Genomic DNA, 20,524 nt, shown 5'->3' with positions numbered 1-20,524 from the left:
AATGGCACAAAAGGGGTATCTTAAAAAATATAAAGATTCAAATGTTTTGTTTTTCAATATTTTAGATGGGGATTATTGTGCAAAGAAAATTAAACTATTGAAGGAATTTGAGAATGAACAAATGTTTATAGGTTCAATGAGTGAGCTAAACAATATGCATCGGTTATTTGATAAAGAGTGTCCCGGGCTTAGACGTTTCAGATATTTCTTTAGAATCACCTTTAACAAATCTTTATCTTGTTGTATGGGTTATTTGAATAGAGAGCCCCTAGGTTAAAAGGGGAGACAAATAAATATACCTTGGGATAAAAAGGGGGTTTATTTTTAAGGGAAAAAAGGGAATCGCTGAAAATCCTCCATTCATTTACATAGGGAAAAGTGAGCCAGAATCAGTATATTCACCCTACTTACATTATATTCCTCTTCACACCCATTATTTGTCGAAGTGTCCCTCTATTTTTCCTTCAATTATGCTATTCAATCCTTCAATTGTGTCCCCCACATCCTCTCTACTGTTCCTTTTGTCCTGTTTTGCCCTGACCTGTTGACTGCCCTTGCTCTTGTACGAGCCTTGACTCTGTATCCATAAAAAAAAGCCAGGACATGTTTTTCTCACTCCAGAATGCAATGCATTATTTAAGGCCTCAGGCTTGAGTTATCATCATCACCATCAAATGAAAGTCAACATCATGATGATCACCTTTATCTGTTGACAGTACTTGTTTGACTTTTATCCCATCAATTTCTCTTCATGGTTCCCTCACACTTGTGTCGCCATGAATCACACCGTTCAGACCCGTCCCGTGGCAACTTCATGATGGATTCCAAGCACAGGAACTAATCGGCCCTGAAAAGATTTTGCTGCAGTTTTATGAGAAACTAAAGTACAAATCACTTTTTAAATGTTCTAGTTTCGTCAATGTGAATTCAAATGAAAGAAAATGTATCGTGTTTGGTGACGCCGTGAAAGGTTGAAGGTGAAGGGAGTTGTGTGCCTGACGGACTTGGACTAGGTAGGTCAGAGGTCGTCAAGATGGCGGAACTAGGACTGCTCGTTGTCTGAGCGGGAGCGGGTCATCACAGGTTCCTGGGATAGATCTTTGGCTGATAAATAATGCTCGGTCTCGTAAGTGTACAAGATGAAGCCAAGAAGGATCCGGCGGACAGGACAGACAACTGCGATAGTTCTTCCACACACAGATAAACCAGAAACACTTCATGGAACAGCATGAACCAGTTTATTTTTCCGTTACTTGTCCACATTCTAAAAGTTAAACATGTTCCAAACACAATACACCACCAATATAAGCACAAGCAAACTTGAGAAAACAAATTTTTTTTATCGTTTCACCAAATGAAGATTAAACACCATACAGTACAATTAAAATAAGAAGAGAAAGTGAAACATGAATGTGTCACAAAGGTGAAGTGATGAAGAAACCCATGAATGATGGAATGTGATTGAATATTATACTTGTAGTGTGGAATTGAGTGATCTGATTACATGTTCAGGGATGATTATTGAACATTGTGAAAAATTAAACATCCCTCAGTTTACTGATTGTTAAGCTAAGCAAGCATGGGCGAGCTTATGGGGCGATTGAAGCCCAGTTGCGAGCCCAGGCCTGAAAGAAGGTGTCGATGTCAGATGTTACAGAGCCGTCTGGAAGTCGAGTGTTTCCTCCTTGGGTTCCATCGTAACTCCCACATAGTCCGCACATATGTCCATAATAAAGTTCCTCACTCTCCAGCTCAACCTGCACGCGTCGCCAGCCTGGGGAGAACGAGAGCACATGGGATTAGGGTGCAGAGTGAAGTCAGGTTGGGGTGTGGGAACGTGAGTGTGTTTTAATCGATTGTTTTATCAGCAATGTTATCGATTCTTAACATTCCATTCCTGTCCCACACTTCTATTTGGGATGGAATTGGGTTTTTAATGATCCCTATTGGATTTATGGGTTCATGTTCCAGTTGAAGTGATCAGCTTTGGTAAGATTGGACTTTAATATGAAGATATTGAGTTGTGAGTGTCAGGTACCGTTATATTTGACGGTGAAATAATCCTTGGTGTGCAGCACAGAAACAGGATAATTTTCATATAAGATGTGGAAGTCGCCACTTGGGTCATAATATGGCAGCTCAACAGGAACTCCATCAACCTGAAAATGGAGAAATCAAATTTAATATTTCCATCATTGCTGAGGATACTTGGAAGTGGGGAAATAGAGGGGAAAAATTAATGTAAAAATTAATGTCGTTAACGTATATCACTATCTACTCTAGGGTAAAATCCCATCAGTACCTCAGTGCCCTTATGATGGATGAAACTGATGACCTTGCCATAAACCATGATGTCAGCTCGGGTGGTGGATGAGACAAAGGAATCGGGTTCAGTTTCTATGTATATTAACACCTCCCAGGCATGTTGTTGGTCAGCCGGGCAGTGTGCCACCAGAATCCGCGTTCCGGTGCCATTGGATGTGAAATGGTAGTTTTGAAAGTTTTTGAAATGTGGATCACCACTGGCATGGCATTCAGCTGCAATGGATAAAGGTTAAGGGGTGAAATGAGATGTCAAGCTTTGGGCTAGAACTCAACATGTACAAAAGTTTATGTTTTATGAGTTGGGAATCTTTCATGTAAGAAACAGGACATGTTCCTGTGTGATTCCTTCAGTGAAAATGAAGAATACGGAAAGAGGGGAGATGGGGAACTGAAAGATTGAGTTTGACCCGGTATTCCTTAAAACACTTGCCACTGTGGAAGGCCCAGAACTATATTTTTTGCTTCGTGTTTGTGGTTACTTCCCAGTTATAACTATAGTTATTACTGGGAAGTCCCCTCCATGATGATGTGCATTATAATGAATAATTTATTCGGTTTGTGCAATGGTGGACATACCGTAGGCTGTTCGTGGAATGGTGAATGGCTCGGCCGTGAAGTCGTATCCCTCACATGTGAGTCCGCTCGTAGACTCAGCTATTCCATCATCCACTGTGATGTGAACTTGCTGTCCACTGGGCAAGGTACGACGGGGAAGACTGAAGGAAAGGGTCACGAGGTCACCCTGGATGTCTGTTGAGGATGCAGCGACTTTGGTAATGAGACGTGATGAGCGAGTTTCCCAAAACCTGATAAATCCTGACATAGAGTTGGGACGAAGCTAAGGACGGGGAGGGTAAACGTGAAGGAGGTACAGTTACTGAAATTGCTTTGTTTCTTGACTTGACACTATCATTAATGTGATGAGAAATAAATTACTATTTTTAACGTTTGAGTGACGAAAACAACCATCAGAAAAATACAACAAAAGTGTCAAACGTATACTTTGTTTTATCAACCATCTTCCTGTCCTACTCTTTGAATGCACACCTCGGACATCCTTTGTGTTGAGCCTTTTTAAAATTTAAATACAGAGTAGAGGTTTGTGGAAGAGCTAGAACATAGAGCAGATCAGGATACAACAGAACAAAACGAACAACAGGAATGGAGGGGAAAACACACACCACACCGGGGTTGAGGGACAAAACAGAGAACGACTTTGAAGAGAAGATATGTGGGGAAGTATGAGGACGAGGGGAGGACACAGGGGTGAACAAGATGGATGGAGAAGTAAATAGGAAGGAAAACAGGAAAGTTGGAAAGAGATGGGCTTGGGGGAAGTTAATGGGGGTAGGAAAGATCATGGTTTGAATAGGGGATGATCTGAGTTGGTGGTGAACAACTGTCTTGAAAAGCTGGAAGGAAGAATGAGATTGAAGAGAATGTGGAAAGTTGATTCCACAGGTGGGAGAAAAGGGGGTTGTTGGCAGACCTTGTGTGTCCTGCAAAAAGGGGGGGGGTGGTCAAAGCACGGAAAGAGCAAAGAGTGCAAGACCAGAATGTAGGTGTATAAGACAGACCATCAACCTATCTGCAATGGGAAGGTGAGAGACCCAAAGACTCAGCTTCATAGTGAGAGATTCCAATAATCTTGAATTTGCAGTGTAAATACACTAATTCAGCTCTCGTGGTTTCGTTTCATTTTGAGTGGTGTCTTGTACTAGTGAAACTGAGGAATTCATAACGAAGGTTACGAGTTCCATTTCAAAGAACCTCAATGCTGGAGAAGGCCATTAGACCCATATCCTTGATGGTTGTTTGTTTGTCCATGCTCTTTTATGTCTTTACCAACTTACGGATGTTTGTTCGTGCTCTATCATTTTAATATGCTGAACGTCAAGCATGGAAGCAGCATTTACTATTTTTAAAGTCTTTAGTATGACTCGACCGGGGTTTGAACCATCGACCTCCAGACTTGCTTTTTTTTAAACTGTGACAATACAATGCACCACTTGAGGTTATTGTTTTCTCTGGCATAATGCTAATTGTGCTTCTCTTTGTAGTCCATTATATATTGGGATCATGCACTAAGCCCTCCACCAACACGTTGGTGCTATCTCACATTGATCATCCTTAATCCTTGGTCATCAGACACAAATGGCAAAACATTTTCAGAAAAATGGTTGTCGGATAAATGTGAACATTGAGTCGATCAAGAGAGATTTTTAACCTCCGCCATCTTCGAAGATGGATGGAGGTTACTGTTTTCACCCCTTTCTGTTTGTTTGTTTGTTTGTTTGTGAACAGTATTACGGAAAAACTCCTCGACGGATTTCGACGAAACTTGGTGGGAGGTTAGGTATGGTCCAAGGATCATGCCATTAAATTTTGGACTTGGTCCCCCCCCCCCAAAAAAAAATTGTTAGAGAAAAAGAATTTTTTTTTTGCATTTATACATGTTTTAAGTGATTTCCAACCCCCCCCAAAAAAATTGTTAACCCCCCCCCAAAATTGTTAGAGAATTTTTTTTTGCATTTCTACATGTTTTGTGATTTCCAACCCCCCTCCGCCCCCCCCCAAAAACTTGTTAGAGAAAAAAAGTTTTTTTTTGCATTTCTACATGTTTTCAGTGATTTCCAACCCCCCCCCCCAAAAAAAAAAATGTTGAAGAAAAGAACTATAACTGTCAGCACTGTTGACATATTTAATGAATAAGATATAAGGTTCACTTGATTGACCCAGCAGTATTGGCGGCGGAAGTTTTGCACTCTCCCGAGTGCTCCCCCTCTAGTTGATTGAATGAAATTGTTGGAATTTCAAATGGAGGAGAATATGATTTTAAATATGTTCCGAAACAATTTTAAAAAACAAATATAGATGATAAAAGGTCATGGCCTTGTGAAGAACATTTCTTCTGAATGCATTTGTTACAGTTCACTCATTACATTGAATTCACTTGCGAATCCAAGTGAGTAACATAATGGACTTCACAACAACTTTTATTTTTTTGGAACTAAGTGGAGTATGGTGGGGGTGGGGGTGTGGGAGGGAAATGGGAGGGAGAGGGACAGAAAACTCTGCATTGTACAGGTGTGGATTGTCATCCATAGTCAAATTGTCAGTCATCACATTACAGTACCACATGGAAATCCTTGGCTTACTTCATTGTTGAAGGTAATTGACCAGGTGATCACATCACCGTTGAAGTCTTTGGGACTGTACGAATAGCTGAGTGGCTTGCATTCTGCACAGGAAACAAATGTGACAGGTGTATCGAGATCAAGTTAAATTAAGGCTTTCGACAGAAAAAAGACAATCTACATGTTGTCTTAATATAATGGAGCCAATGCGTATATAGCTATATATACACACACACACACACACACACACACACACACACACACACACACACACACACACACACACACACACACACACACACACACACACACACACACACACACACACACACACACACACACACACACACACACACAAACGTGCTGCACATACATGAATGAGGAGACTTTGTTTCTTGGTCCAACGCCGAATATGTATCCCAGACAGTGTGAACAAAAGTAGGTGGGGGATGGGGGGGTGAGAATTTATTTATTTATTTTGATATTCCTCTTCGTGTGCTGTATATTATTTGGAGTTCAGCATCTAAAAAGGCTGTGATGAATATCCCATTAACAGACAGGAAGAGGGAATGAGAGAACTCCATTTATGGCGACACGTTGACTGCGACAGGAGAGGAAGTCTGCGAGCCATGAGTGGCGATGTCCTTGGATACCATAGGAAGAGAGTTCGGTGAGCAGGGCAGGGTGCCAGACCGTATTGATGGCATGTGATATGTCTAGGGATATGGTTCTGATTTTATGTCCGGCATTGAGGACCTCCATCCATTGTTGGGAGAGCAGAAGCAGCTTATCCAGGGTAGAGTGACCTGGTCTGAAACCAAATTGATGATCAGAAATCAGGCCATTGGAGAAGAGGAAGGATTTGATGTCTGAAGCGATGATGGATTCCATAATCTTGCTGATAATTGGGAGAAGGCTGATTGGTCTGTAGTTGCAAGGATCTGTTTTTGCACCTTTTTTATGCAGGGCAGTGATGTTTGCTGATTTCCAAGCAGATGGCAGATGACCTTGAGCAAATAAGAGGGTGAATAGAACAGAGAGAGGGTGAGCACGAGCAGCAGAGCAGGTTTTAAGAACATGTGGGCTGATGCTCTCTGGACTGGTTGCAAAATCTGAGTCAAGGTTTGACAGCAAGCTCTCCACTTCCCTTCATCAAACATCCTTATGAAAATCCCTCCTTCACCCCATTAGTCTTGCCTTCGGCCCCTCAGCCGTTCAGTCATCCCTCAGTCATGCGGGGCCCCTCTCCTTATCCCCCCCCCCCCATTCACGCATTGCTTGATTGGGCACATTGACCTGACTGTGGCCATTGGCCCATTGGGTAATCTCACATGTATGTTCATGACTGCCCATCTTCCCCATCCATTTTCCTCAGCATTCTCTTGTATATTTGTGTTAGGTGAAGGAGACAAGGAAATACTGCTTTCCTTTTCTCCATACATTACTTTTATTTTATTTTCAAGTCTTTATTTTATTCTTCACCCCTGAGTGAATGATTGCCAAGTCAATTGTGTAAGTAAGAGTGAAGAAGAATACGTGTTATGGTTAAATCTGCTCTGATGTGCATTTTTGCTTTCTTGCTTATACGTAAATTATTGCTTTTAAATGATTGCTTGCTTGTGTGTTTGTCATAAATAATTGTTTGTTGTTATTTCCAATCTTTCTCGGTTGTCATTTCCTTTATTGGTCCGATGCAGTGCCTTCTGATTGAATGGCTTGCATTAGCGGGAACAATTGTCTGGGTGGCAGATGGACGGTTGTTCATTACGGATTATGCGGTTTTACCGTGTGAGACATAATCCGCGGCGATGCTCACCACAACAGTCAGGAGGTGCGTCTGATGTTGAAACGACGAATGTGGTCATCGTTGGTTAGATATTTATTGGTATGCCGTCCTGATGAGGGCAAATAAGCCCGAAATCTGGAAAGGCGGCTCCGTTTTATGTTTAACTGATGTTGACCACATAATCTTTGTCTGTTTGACAGAGTCGACAGGCTGAGGCCTCTGTGTTGGAGGATCGCAATGCTTTTGGGGATTGAGCATCGTATGTCGGGTACCCCCCTCAATCTATAGTCATTATTTCAGTGCAACACCTTCTTATATACTCATCTCCATCCTGTAAGCACCTGTGAGATTTCTGCACTCAGAAATTCCTCCAATAGTTTTGCAGGTGGTGCCTTGTGCACATGTGTAGTTGTTGCATTGAACTCCTCCATGCATGCACTCGCACCGCATACTGCACGAATTCTGCAAGAAGGATTCTCCGAGCTGCACACACAGACATTGCCACAATGAGCACACAAAGCACTGATGTCTGAACTTGAATTAAAAAAAAATTGTGAATAAGAACAACACCGATCATCATAATTGTAATGTTGGAAATAAACGTGACACCAAATTATATATTTTGCATGTTCAGGAATGTTTTTGTGAGTTTTGTGCGTCATTTGGTAGTAAGTCTTCCTGGAAAGTATTGGTTTACCGAGAGTCAACGTACCGTATAATAGTGATTCTGGTAAGTACAGCCACACAAATTCATTGCCACACAGTCTTCTCCATCGAAGACGTAGCCCACATCACACACACAGCCCTCCAGGCAGAGGGAAGGAGCAGAACCAGCAGGTTGAGGATTTAAGCAGCAAGGAGAGACAGTTGGGACGCATGGACTGAATGAGCTGTAGCTTGGGCACTGGAGAGCTGAAGAGAGAAAATATAAGTGACAGGGAAGGAGAGAGAGACACAGGGAGACAGAGAGAAACCCACAGTGCATTGACATGAACAGTCATCTAAAAGAGTTTTTTTTTTAACACGAGATCCCAAAGCTTTAAGCCGTATTAGCATGAAATAATTAAATTTCGGAACTTTGGGATAGTCGGTGGAACTCGGTGGAAAGTATATATGAATATGGTGTTCAAGTGGATATACACGAAGTATTGATTTTGTTCATCTGGCATGAATGATGGGACCACAAGAAAGAATGATGGAAATGAAAAGTTGAAAGAAAATGAAGATAAAGAAGTGAGAATGAAGACAAAGGGATGTGTGAATGTTAACCCGAGACGGGAAGATGAATGAATAGAAGACCGGTTAAGATGAAGGGATGATCTGTCCAAATTGTTCTTCTGGCATTATGTAATAAATAAATACAAGGAAATGAATGACAGTTTGGATTGACTGTTGGCCGAGTCGTTGACGAGAAGTACAATTGTAACAGAATTATATTGAAGACTCACGGCAGAAATTGGTTTGACGCCATTGTGGCATCTTCACACCGGCGGCCACACAGCTGTCGTGATAAACTGTCAGGGAATCACACAATGCTTCCTGAGATATGTTTCGCATGGCCATTTCGAAGGCACAGTCTTTCACCATCAGGACTGGGTCCATTGTAGAAACGCACTGAGCAAAAGGACCGGTTGAGTCGAGCAGTTGTCCGCATTTGTCTCCTTCCTCAGCCTCCGCCGTGTCGTCAGGATCTGGGCTTCCAGCTCCACTGCCATCATTTCCTCTGTGCAAAGGTTGAGGTTTCAAGTCAAAACAAGTTTGGGTTTTGACAAACGTTTCCAAAGTCATCTTTACCGTTGCTTTGAGCCGGTGACAAGTCTATGATGCAGTAGAAAAGGAGACTTGTTCAAAAGGTGTGTGATGACTACATCTCGATTTTACATGTTGCCAATTGAAGGAATTCTCCTTATGAAGGCACTCGTTTAAAATACTGACATTCTTTCAATTCTGTTTAACGACAAAATAATTTGGTTTTAACGTTACCTTAAACTATTTCTGATGTCTTTCTGAGTTTGCACCCACCCTATGAGCTGAAAATTTCTGGAAAAATAAAATCAAAACAAATGGCATTTTTCCTTTCCATTTGTGTTGATATCCTATTAGTACGAGGTCCATGTTGGCCAGTCAGAGTGCCTATCTCATGGGAAGGGACATGAAAGAGAGGGCCCACCTCCATTACCTTCAGGACAACTTGGTATAGGTGCCAAATGGTGCCTGCAAGCATTGTCAAACACCTCTCGTAAGCAAATGTTTCAAGTTATCAACAAGTTGTAACAGAGGCTGTATAAACTGGAGTAAAAATGGTCCTTATTTATCCTGCAGATCTTCCCATTAAGGGATGGTCCTTCATGGTCTGTTTCAAGTCATGTGTTTAGGGTTTACATCATGAATGTGAGATCTTCCAATTTCTCGAGAGCTCACATCCTCAAGACATGTCTGATATTAAAGCTGGGCCAAAGGCCTATTTGTTTTTTTTGTTCTTTTTTTTTGGGGGGGGGGAGGGTGGGTTGATCTAATTTTATATGTAATCAGTTAGATGCCATTATCTTCAAAGTCACTATTTCGTTCCTCAAACCCACTGTTGTGTTTCCCTCTCTCTTTCTGCTGTTTGTTTTGTTCTAACGCGTCCTGATCCATTCTGTCCCACCTCCTCGTGCATTGGCCAAGCTTAAACAAAAAGCCTTGTCTCTGCATTAAAAATGTACATCAGAACCACTACATGGACTGCTCAAGAGGGAATCCGTTTTTGAAAAGACTGCTGATCACACCAAGGCGTTCAACATCAAAAAATATTCTCATGTCACCACCGATCACCGATCATGGCCCAATTTGATCCAAAGTTACCCACCAAGCTTAAAACAGATGCATCACAGCTATACACCCTCTGGTTTTGCTCGGCTGCAGCTACACAATGATTGTTATAGACTGCTTCAGTGTAGATCACGTCACATTTTGGACACGGGATCCCAAGTATGCTATGATCTAACTGGAAGCATTGGCTGTGACTTGGGCCATGGCATGTCTAAGTGTAAGCAGTCAGTAACTCGTGGGATTCTCGTCATTCGACCTCGTTGTGGAACATGGGCCTGTAGTGACTATCCTCAACTCGTATGCATTGGATGCCATCAAGAACACTCGCCTCCAGGGTATTGTGTAAAAACGGATGCTGCATAAGTTTCGCATCAACTGCTGGAAAAGTGTAGAACACTCGCTTCTGGATGCATTTTCACATCATCCAGTGGATGAGCCACTGCCTCAGGATATACTACGAGACGGACTTTCCATTCATCACATTGTTGCTACTTTTACGCTGCAATTCGAAGATCACCCATCAGGGAACCCGTTTCAGGATCCCATCCTCAAGAAGCCATAGGATATTGCTTGCAATGGCGTTACCTGTCGTCATCTCGTCAAAACTATCACCAATAGTCTCCCCTCGAACAAAGTAGCCTTTGACCCTCATGTCAAGGCATTCTATGGTATTCACAATGATCTATCGGCAGACATCGGTATCGTTTTGTACGGAGCACACATTGTTGTGCCTGTTGCAGCCATAGAGATGACACGCTTCATACCAGGCAATCAAACTTACACAACCATGGGCTCGTCAGCGCATGCGTTGGCCGAGCTTAAACAAAAACTTCGTCAACATCACCCATTCTCACACCACTTGCCAAGAAAGGCAACCTTCACAGCAAAGGGAACTTCTGATGAGGGATACATCACCGATGCATGTGTTTAAGGATGTATCTGCTGATTTATTCATGCACACGAGCTTTGATCATTTCACACTGGCCTTGATCACTGCACGCTGGCTTTGGTCATCTTGCGTACACAGACCACTTGTCTCGCCGACCCTGTGTATGTACACCTATTTAACATGCAGGTCATGACATGGTTGCTCATTCACGCTTTACGTAGTTTGTTAATCGATCTTATCCTGTAACATTGCACACTGATGGTGGACTACAATTTGTTTCATGAGAATTTGTCAAATTCCTTGACAGTTGAGGTGTAACTCATCACCTATAATCACTATACTAATTGAGATCTAACGGACCTGCAGAAGTAAGCACGGAAGCCATGAAAACATTATTTGTCAAGACCATGAAGAATGGTAGTATTGACGATGAGGAGTTCTGTCTCACGTATGTTTTACTCCTCCATTTGTTCTCTCGATATAAAAGACATAAGAGCTTGTTTGGGAAGGAGAGGTGAGAAACAGTGATACCTTCTGTAATAATAATTCCTTCTTCAATTCCGTAATTCTTAACAAACATGACTTCCATGAAAATGAGTGAACGGAATTGTTTATGCCTCCACAACCCGTATGCATGTATACTCGTATATATAAATAAATGTATATACATATATATATAAATATATATATATATATACACACAAACACACATATATATACACACACACGTATGTATGTATACTCGTATATATAAACTAGCTGAAGTACCCGGGAATACCCAGGAAATTTGCCCTATTTTCCTCACGCTGGTTCGACAGGCATTAGTTGTATGGAGAAAATTGGGAAGGCTTCTTTTATTCCTCAGATTTATGGAAGGAAGGCTTTATGCTGCTGTAATCCTCAGAGAGGTCATAGTTGAAGGGGGCCTTGAGCCACTCAATGTTTCTAGCAGCAGTGGCAACTGTCGATGTCCTGCCAAAACCCGGACCTAGAAAGCTGGAATGTGAGTTTTGTGCTTCTCTCGCCCGTCGGTGTGACGCTCTATTTGCAGTTAGGCGACTCTCTCTCTCTCTCTCTCTCTCTCTCTCTCTCTCTCTCTCTCTCTCTCTCTCTCTCTCTCTCTCTCTCTCTGTCTCTCTCTCTCTCTCTCTCTGTCTCTCTCTCTCTCTCTCTCTCTACCTCTCTCTCTCTCTACCTCTCTCTACCTCTCTCTACCTCTCTCTACCTCTCTCTACCTCTCTCTACCTCTCTCTACCTCTCTCCACCTCTCTCTACCTCTCTCTACTACTCTCTATCTCTCTCTACCTCTCTCGACCTCCCTCTACCTCTCTCTACCTCTCTCTACCTCTCTCTACCTCTCTCTACCTCTCTCTACCTCTCTCTTCCTCTCTCTACCCCTCTCTACCTCTCTCTACCTCTCTCTACCTCTCTCTCTCTCTCTCTCTACCTCTCTCTACCTCTCTCTCTCTCTCTCTCTACCTCTCTCTCTCTCTCTCTCTACCTCTCTCTCTCTCTCTCTCTCTCTCTCTCTCTCTCTCTCTCTCTCTGTCTCTCTCTCTCTCTCTCTCTCTCTCTCTCTCTCTCTCTCTCTCTCTCTCTCTCTCTCTCTCTCTCTCTCTCTCTCTCTCTCTCTCTCTCTCTCTCTCTACCTCTCTCTCTCTCTCTCTCTCTCTCTCTCTCTCTCTCTCTCTCTCTCTCTCTCTCTCTCTCTCTCTCTCTCTCTCTCTCTCTCTCTCTCTCTCTCTCTCTCTCTCTCTCTCTCTCTCTCTCTCTGTCTCTGTCTCTCTCTCTCTCTCTCTCTCTCTCTCTCTCTCTCTCTCTCTCTCTCTCTCTCTCTCTCTCTCTCTCTCTCTCTCTCTCTCTCTCTCTCTCTCTCTCTCTCTCTCCAGCTGACTCCGCTTGCCTGGCTCTTTCATGAGCAGATCTATCAGCAGTTAGCTGTTGCCTTGCGCGTGCAGTTTGAGAATTCAAATAATAGGAGGAGAATGTGTATGTTTCAAAAGTCAACGAAAACGAACATTTTGTATTTCAAAAAACTCTAGCGTTTTTAACCATGAAGCCTTTTGTTATGATTAATATGCCGGCGCACTATTCGAAAACCATTTTTTTTTTAAATATATTTTTTCATTTTTATGGAAAGCCACTTAGCGCATCCTGGAGCTGAATGCTAGGTCTATATGTGTGTAAAGTTTCATCAAGATCGGTTCACTGGTCTAGGAGCTTATTGGTGACAAACAAACAGACAGACAGACACAGACAGAAGGACTGCCATTTATATAGTAGATGAGCAGATATATCAGCAGTAAGACCACTCTCTCTCTCTCTCTCTCTCTCTCTCTCTCTCTCTCTGCAGCTGACTCCGCTTGCCTGGCTCTTTCATGAGCAGATCTATCAGCAGTTAGCTGTTGCCTTGCGCGTGCAGTTTGAGAATTCAAATAATAGGAGGAGAATGTGTATGTTTCAAAAGTCAACGAAAACGAACATTTTGTATTTCAAAAAACTCTAGCGTTTTTAACCATGAAGCCTTTTGTTATGATTAATATGCCGGCGCACTATTCGAAAACCATTTTTTTTTTTAAATATATTTTTTCATTTTTATGGAAAGCCACTTAGCGCATCCTGGAGCTGAATGTTAGGTCTATATGTGTGTAAAGTTTCATCAAGATCGGTTCACTGGTCTAGGAGCTTATTGGTTACAAACAAACAGACAGACAGACACAGACAGAAGGACTGCCATTTATATAGTAGATGAGCAGATATATCAGCAGTAAGACGACTCTCTCTCTCTCTCTCTCTCTCTCTCTCTCTCTCTCTCTCTCTCTCTCTCTCTCTCTCTCTCTCTCTCTCTCTCTCTCTCTCTCTCTCTCTCTGCAGCTGACTCCGCTTGCCTGGCTCTTTCATGAGCAGATCTATCAGCAGTTAGCTGTTGCCATGCGCGTGCAGTTCGAGAATTCAAATAACAGGAGGACAATGTGTATGTTTAAAAAGTCAACGAATACGAACATTTTGTATTTCAAAAAACCCCAGCGTTTTTAACCATGAAGCCTTTTGTTATGATTAATACGCCGGCACACTATTCGAAAGCCATTTTTTTTTCTAATGGAATTTTTATTTCTTTTATTTATATATATATATATTTTTTAATATATTTTTTTCATTTTTATGGAGAGCCACTTAGCGCATCCTGGAGCTGAATGTTATTTCTATACATGTGTAAAGTTTCATCAAGATCGGTTCACTGGTCTAGGAGCTTATTCGTCACAAAAAAACAGACAGACAGACAGACAGACACAGACAGAAGGACTGCCATTTATATAGTATATATATATATATATATATATATATATATATATATATATATATATATATATATATATATATATATATATATATATATATATATATATATATATATATATATATACGTCCGTCTAAAAATTAACGGGACTGAGCCTGCTGTGTGCTCCACTGACACAACTTGAATGAATGGGTTGCATCACAGTCTTTCGCAACATTCCAGCAATATATATGATTGGTGATGGTTGACTGCACTCATTGTGAGATTTTTTTTTTACAACTCGTGCTTTACACGTTGTCTAGTCCGAGTCGTCGCGCTATGAGTCGTGAGCAGAGAGTCAACCTGAAGTTTCTTGCCAAGCTTGGCAAAACACCTTCCGAATCCTTCGCAATGCTGCAGCAAGTCTACGGGGAAGAAACGATGTCACGTACAAGTGCAATTGAATGGCACAAGAGGTTCAAAGAGGGACAGGAAGACGTTGAAGACAATCCATGGTCTGGAAAACCTTCAACGAGCAGAACGGCGGACAACATCGAGCATGTGAAGCAGATGGAGCACGCAGATCATTGACTCATGGTGTGGATGATTGCTGAGGAACTTTCCATCAACAAGGACACTGTCTGGAGCATCACTGAAAATCTCGAAATGTGCAAGGTGTGCACAAAGATGATCCCCAAGCTGTTGCCCAAGGACCAGAAACAGCAAAGAGTCACTGTCTGTCAAGACATTATCGAACGCCTCGAGGACAATCCAGACCTGCTTGGGAGAGTCATTACTGGTGATGAATCGTGGATATTCGAATACGATCCCGAGACCAAATGGCAGAGTCATCAGTGGGAAAGTCCGGCATTACCAAGACCAAAGAAAGCAAGGATGTCGAAGTTGAAGGTGAAGGTGACACTAATCGCGGTTTTTGACATCAAGGGCATCATCCACTTCGAGTTTCTACCACAGGGTCAAACAGTGAATCAATACGTGTACAAGGAGATCCTCTGGCGCCTCATGAGATCAGTCCGGGACAAGAGGAGGGATCTGTGGGAGAACAACATCTGGGTGCTCCACCATGACAACGCCCCTGCTCACAGTGCCCTGTGCATCCGACAGTTTCTGGCAGAGAGGAACGTGCCAACTCTGGAGAAACCCCAGTATTCGCCAGACTTGGCCTCTTGTGATATTTTTCCTATTCTCCAAGCTCAAGGGGGTGATCAAGGGGACCCGATTTCCTGATGTGGAGGCCATAAAAAGGGCCGTGATGAAGGAAGCGCCGGAGGATTGCAGAAGAAGCCTTCCGGGAGTGCATCGAAGCATGGAAGAAGAGGATGGACAAGTGTGTGAGACTGGAGGGAAACTTTTTAAGGGGACAAGCTGTGATTTCAATATAATTTTTCAGAATAAAATTTCTGTGAAGTCAGTCCCATTACTTTTTGGATGGACCTCGTGCATATATATATATATATATATATATATATATATATATATATATATATATATATATATATATATATATATATATATATATATATATATATATATTTGGATTGAAGGAAATGGTTAGATGTAAATCAGGGTTGAAAAGAAGACAGATTTAATTATTAGATGCAGATTCGAATGAAAGGGCGTGCCACATGCATCCTGTACTGTGGAGGTGGAGGTTATTACAGGGCTGCACGCGTGTCTGTTATCGTGCATTTGTGCCTGCTTCGCTTTGCATCATGGATTGAAGTAAAGGGTTGGAATGAAGATACAGATATAATTAGACCGAGATATAAGACCCACGCAATGCACTTCGTCCCGTTAACCCATTAGACATGAGGGGAAGGTCTAACTGCACGTATACTAACAAAATAACTGTCTGGGGATCACTTGTGTTTGGTGTCATTACTGTCGAGGCATGTGGTTTTCAGAACTGCAACAATATATATATATATATATATATATATATATATATATATATATATATATATATATATATATATATATATATATATATACACACATACATATATACACACTCTCCCTCTCAATCCCATGACCTTTACTTTTCATGTGAACTTTGATATCAAGCATAATAGAAGATTGACATCTAATGTTGGTGAAGGCATAATCAGTACCATTCACCTCAATTTCCGACTTGTTTTTTTTTGTGCTTGTTTTTTTTACACCAGACTTACCCCGGCGTGTCCTCAACCTTCCAGCTTTTTCCAAAGTCTACTGGGTCATTTGTTGAAGATCCATCAGGTTTTTCAAAGTCGTTCATGGGATTCTTGTCCATGTCTCCACACAAACCGCATATGGTGTCTTTATATGTGGATGGGAGACGGATGCGGACATAGTGATGTCCATCAAACATCATTTCAAGGCCAAAGTCTGTCTCCACATGGCGATATATGCCCCACAATTTCACCGAAATACGATCGTTCCCATTTGACCAAGAGAAAGGGATGTTTACCATACTTCCGTCCCACTGTGGAGAAGGAGACAATCATCATTTAGAAACCAAGATACACTTTCAGAACCGAATAATAGCAGGAATGTAGCAGTGGTGGCAGCTGCATCACTGTGACAGTCACACAAACAAATATGGATGGAATGACCTCAAAAAGTAACCAAAAGTGAGCAAGCTTTGATTTAGGATGGCTAAGAATGAGTGTATGAGAGAAGGTATTAAGATAGAAGGAGAAAGGTTTGACAGCAGGACTCACCATGAATCGGATACTTTTGATGAGAGACACGGTATGTCCATACACCTCCATTTTGACCTCCTTCGCATACGAGACTTTGAAGTTGTTGTATCTGTTTTCGTTGGTGAGAAGCACTCGCCAAGTACCATTATTGCAAGGCTACGGTGGCCAAAATGACAACGACAGATATATTGAACTGAGGAACGGATGCTGTGGATCGCTTTTTGAGAGCCACAACCAACAGAGCACCAATCCACCACAATACTTGCTTTTAATCTGAATAACGAATGGTATAATATCACACCTGATGTCCTATCCACCTCAGCAATGAAACAGTTACAAATCAATAACCCCACACACTTCCTCATTGCACCAAGATCTTTGATTGGATAGTGTATTTCCTGTGTGTGATGTGTTACAAATATTTTATCTTTCATTGTTTCTATCTGTTGGAGGTACAGGGACATCATGAAACAGCATCTCAGAAACCACAGTATATGAAGAAATCAATTGGAGGAAGAACCAAAATCATCACCTGCGTCATCACATAGGTATTTGTACCCTGGAAGTTGAACTTTCTGCCATCCCACGTCACAAAATGAGGTTCACCCCAGGCAACACATTCCACTAGGAAAAACCAGCATGATCATAAAGTTCAGTTCGTGGATCATGGTGCAGTCATGTTGGTAGGAGCAGGAGGGGGTTGGGGCAGTTGTGGATCATAAGTTAACACAAAACAATGATTGTACAATTTATATCCAAATTAATGTGAAAATAAATAAAATATGAGTTTAAAGACGAGGACGATAGAGGAATGTATGGGATTGGAGGTAATATTGTGAAGGTGAAGTTTAATGACAATTGATTTAACTCACTTTGTTTGGGCAGGCAGGCCAACATGGCGTTATCATCTGCTTTACAATCGTTGTAATACAAATCACATGGCACGGATGAGCATGTGATCTTTCCGTTGAAGTTGCATTCACAGTGTTGTCCACAGTCTGCACTGAGGAAGGAGTCTCCAACCTGATCAGGGTCACAGGAAGGTCCGTGTAAATGGTTGACATTAAGTACACTACAACCCAAAGTTAATTTTTGGTAGTAGGTTGTAGACAGGAACCGCTCAGGGTAGTGCTGCCGTTATGACTTAGGAGTGTTAAAGTGATGCCCAGAGCCATCTCACACTCTCCGTGTCAGGATTGCTGGTCTTACTTTCTGTCTCACTCAAAATACGAGTATAACTACTGGGCTTGCTTTAATCTTTCTTTCTTGCAAACAAACATCATACACTGTTCTTACTCACTCATTTTCACTCCTCACTTTTCATCCATATATATATATATATATATATATATATATATATATATATATATATATATATATATATATATATATCTCTCTCTCTCTCTCTCTCTCTCTCTCTCTCTCTCTCTCTCTCTCTCTCTCTCTCTCTCTCTCTCTCTCTCTCTCTCTCTCTCTCTCTCTCTCTCTCTCTCTCTCTCTCTCTCTCTCTCTCTCTCTCTCTCTCTCTCTCTCTCTCTCTCTCTCTCTCTCTCTCTCTCTCTCTCTCTCTCTCTCTCTCTCTCTCTCTCTCTCTCTCTCTCTCTCTCTCTCTCTCTCTCTCTCTCTCTCTCTCTCTCTCTCTCTCTCTCTCTCTCTCTCTCTCTCTCTCTCTCTCTCTCTCTCTCTCTCTCTCTCTCTCTCTCTCTCTCTCTCTCTCTCTCTCTCTCTCTCTCTCTCTCTCTCTCTCTCTCTCTCTCTCTCTCTCTCTCTCTCTCTCTCTCTCTCTCTCTCTCTCTCTCTCTCTCTCTCTCTCTCTCTCTCTCTCTCTCTCTCTCTCTCTCTCTCTCTCTCTCTCTCTCTCTCTCTCTCTCTCTCTCTCTCTCTCTCTCTCTCTCTCTCTCTCTCTCTCTCTCTCTCTCTTGATGAAGACTAATTAGTCCGTGACTGGAGCCTTCAACTTTGAAAAAAACCAAAATAACAATACAATGATCATGTGTAACGCTGTGTCAATCGGCTGGCTGACTTGCGTGTTCGAAAAGTCCCTTCGTGAGTTATGAAGTTTATTCCTGTTTTCTTGTGCATTTTACATATCTTTTGACCATGGATGTGAAGACCATCTGACATGCTTACCTGTTGTCTTGCACTGATATCATCTTCAATCAACTACTTTAGAGGATGAACAGACATCTAGGCCTCAGCATCATTTCCTTGTATGTGCTTGCCCTTGGCTTCTTGTTCGCTAAATGACGATGCACGACTGTTCATTTGACCTTGTAGTCAAGTATATATATATATATATATATATATATATATATATATATATGTACAGACCCTTGCATACATGATCGATTTTTTTCTCTTTCACATTTTTGTGTGGCCAAAATTCTGTTGGATTGTAAGTTGGTGACTTTGCGCTCCTCGTGTTCAGTTGTTCCTGAAGCACCTCTCAATTTGAATGACCATCAGATGAGAAGCACAACCAAAAACCGACATGCCACTTGCAGCTTGAACTTGTATCAACACCAAATGTTCTTTAGTGGAATAATAAAGCATTTTTTTTTAACTATATGTGCTATTTTGTTGATTTTCCATTTAATATTTGCACAGACTTTGCCACTCATATTCAACTGTGTTTGTTCAGTTGTGACCTCTCACCTGGTAGTATTGGCCACCATGAGTGCAGCCACAAGATGAGGAAAGCATGCATTTGTCTCCATTCCACACAAAGCCCGTGTTGCACTCACAGCCAGGCAAGCAGTGGTCCTGGCAGGCGACACTTGGCGGAGTTGGACCGCAGGATGCCGGGCAGGGTGGGGTGCAAGACTTGAATACACTGTTTTCTGGGCAGGCAGGAGCTGCATAAAAACATAATCAACTGTCACGGTCAAAATCATTTTATTTACTTACCAACATTCTCATTCTTTTTCATATTGTTTCCAGCTTGGCAAAATTAAATGACTACAAAAGTAAGTGGAAGTGTTGTAGCCTGTGGTCAATCATCCTGCCATTATTTATACTTGCGTTGACCTGAGGCTCATGGTGAAGCTTGTACAGAAATCACATGCAGAACAAATACATTAGCAGATATCAATGTACTTGAAAGTGAAATACAAGGACATTAGTAAACAATGGACAAATAACAGGGGGACGTGGGATTTGTACCTGTGTTCCAAGCATAATCACGAGTCATTAGTTCAGATGGGAATGCTAAACAGGCAAACCCATGATTGTAAGAAAGTTGGAAATGGCCTGTTAGATTCCAAAGTTCCTCACTGATATTCTCATCTGTACGGCCTCCACCCAGAACCGCAAGTGATTCGAGACGAAAACTGTACACACCGGGAATTTTAATCCAACAAATATCTGGTTTAAGAACAAATTTGTATTAGGTGACATTGAATGGATTACATTGCCTCTTCCAAATACAGCATAAAACTGCATTAGTTATAATTAAGCGATTTCCCAATATATAACTCAAGGAATTATCAATAAGCCAAATTGTCAGCATGGGAAGATGGCAGGAACATGTGGCACACGCAGCCTGAAGGGAAAATAAATTATTTAATTATATTGACTTAGGGCATACAACATGCA

General features: G+C 41.8%; 1 protein-coding gene across 2 annotated transcripts in view; it reads right to left on the bottom strand.

Moving 5' to 3' along the window:
- Positions 1 to 1,221: 1,221 nt before the first annotated feature.
- Positions 1,222 to 20,524, bottom strand: part of LOC147010363 (IgGFc-binding protein-like) — a 50,398-nt gene continuing 31,095 nt past the window's right edge. The window contains exons 21-33 of one of the 2 annotated variants that reach the window (XM_085858865.1): positions 19,586 to 19,785; positions 17,803 to 17,953; positions 17,463 to 17,554; positions 16,949 to 17,086; positions 16,418 to 16,710; positions 8,697 to 8,971; positions 7,961 to 8,160; positions 7,590 to 7,731; positions 5,484 to 5,566; positions 2,902 to 3,163; positions 2,303 to 2,538; positions 2,039 to 2,159; positions 1,222 to 1,774 (exon numbers count right to left, since the gene is read on the bottom strand). In XM_085858865.1, coding sequence (XP_085714991.1) covers positions 1,590 to 1,774; positions 2,039 to 2,159; positions 2,303 to 2,538; positions 2,902 to 3,163; positions 5,484 to 5,566; positions 7,590 to 7,731; positions 7,961 to 8,160; positions 8,697 to 8,971; positions 16,418 to 16,710; positions 16,949 to 17,086; positions 17,463 to 17,554; positions 17,803 to 17,953; positions 19,586 to 19,785 — 2,378 coding nt within the window. In that variant the 3' untranslated portion in view covers positions 1,222 to 1,589. Of the gene's footprint in view, positions 1,775 to 2,038; positions 2,160 to 2,302; positions 2,539 to 2,901; positions 3,164 to 5,483; positions 7,186 to 7,589; positions 7,732 to 7,960; positions 8,161 to 8,696; positions 8,972 to 16,417; positions 16,711 to 16,948; positions 17,087 to 17,462; positions 17,555 to 17,802; positions 17,954 to 19,585; positions 19,786 to 20,524 lie in introns of those variants that run through there. The other variant, XM_085858866.1, reaches the window with a different exon arrangement.

Source organism: Eptatretus burgeri, chromosome 16, assembly GCF_056783735.1.
Source record: "Eptatretus burgeri isolate ZD-2024b chromosome 16, Ebu_testis_v1, whole genome shotgun sequence".
Taxonomy (NCBI): domain Eukaryota; kingdom Metazoa; phylum Chordata; class Myxini; order Myxiniformes; family Myxinidae; genus Eptatretus; species Eptatretus burgeri.
This window is presented reverse-complemented; position numbering and strand designations above follow the sequence as displayed.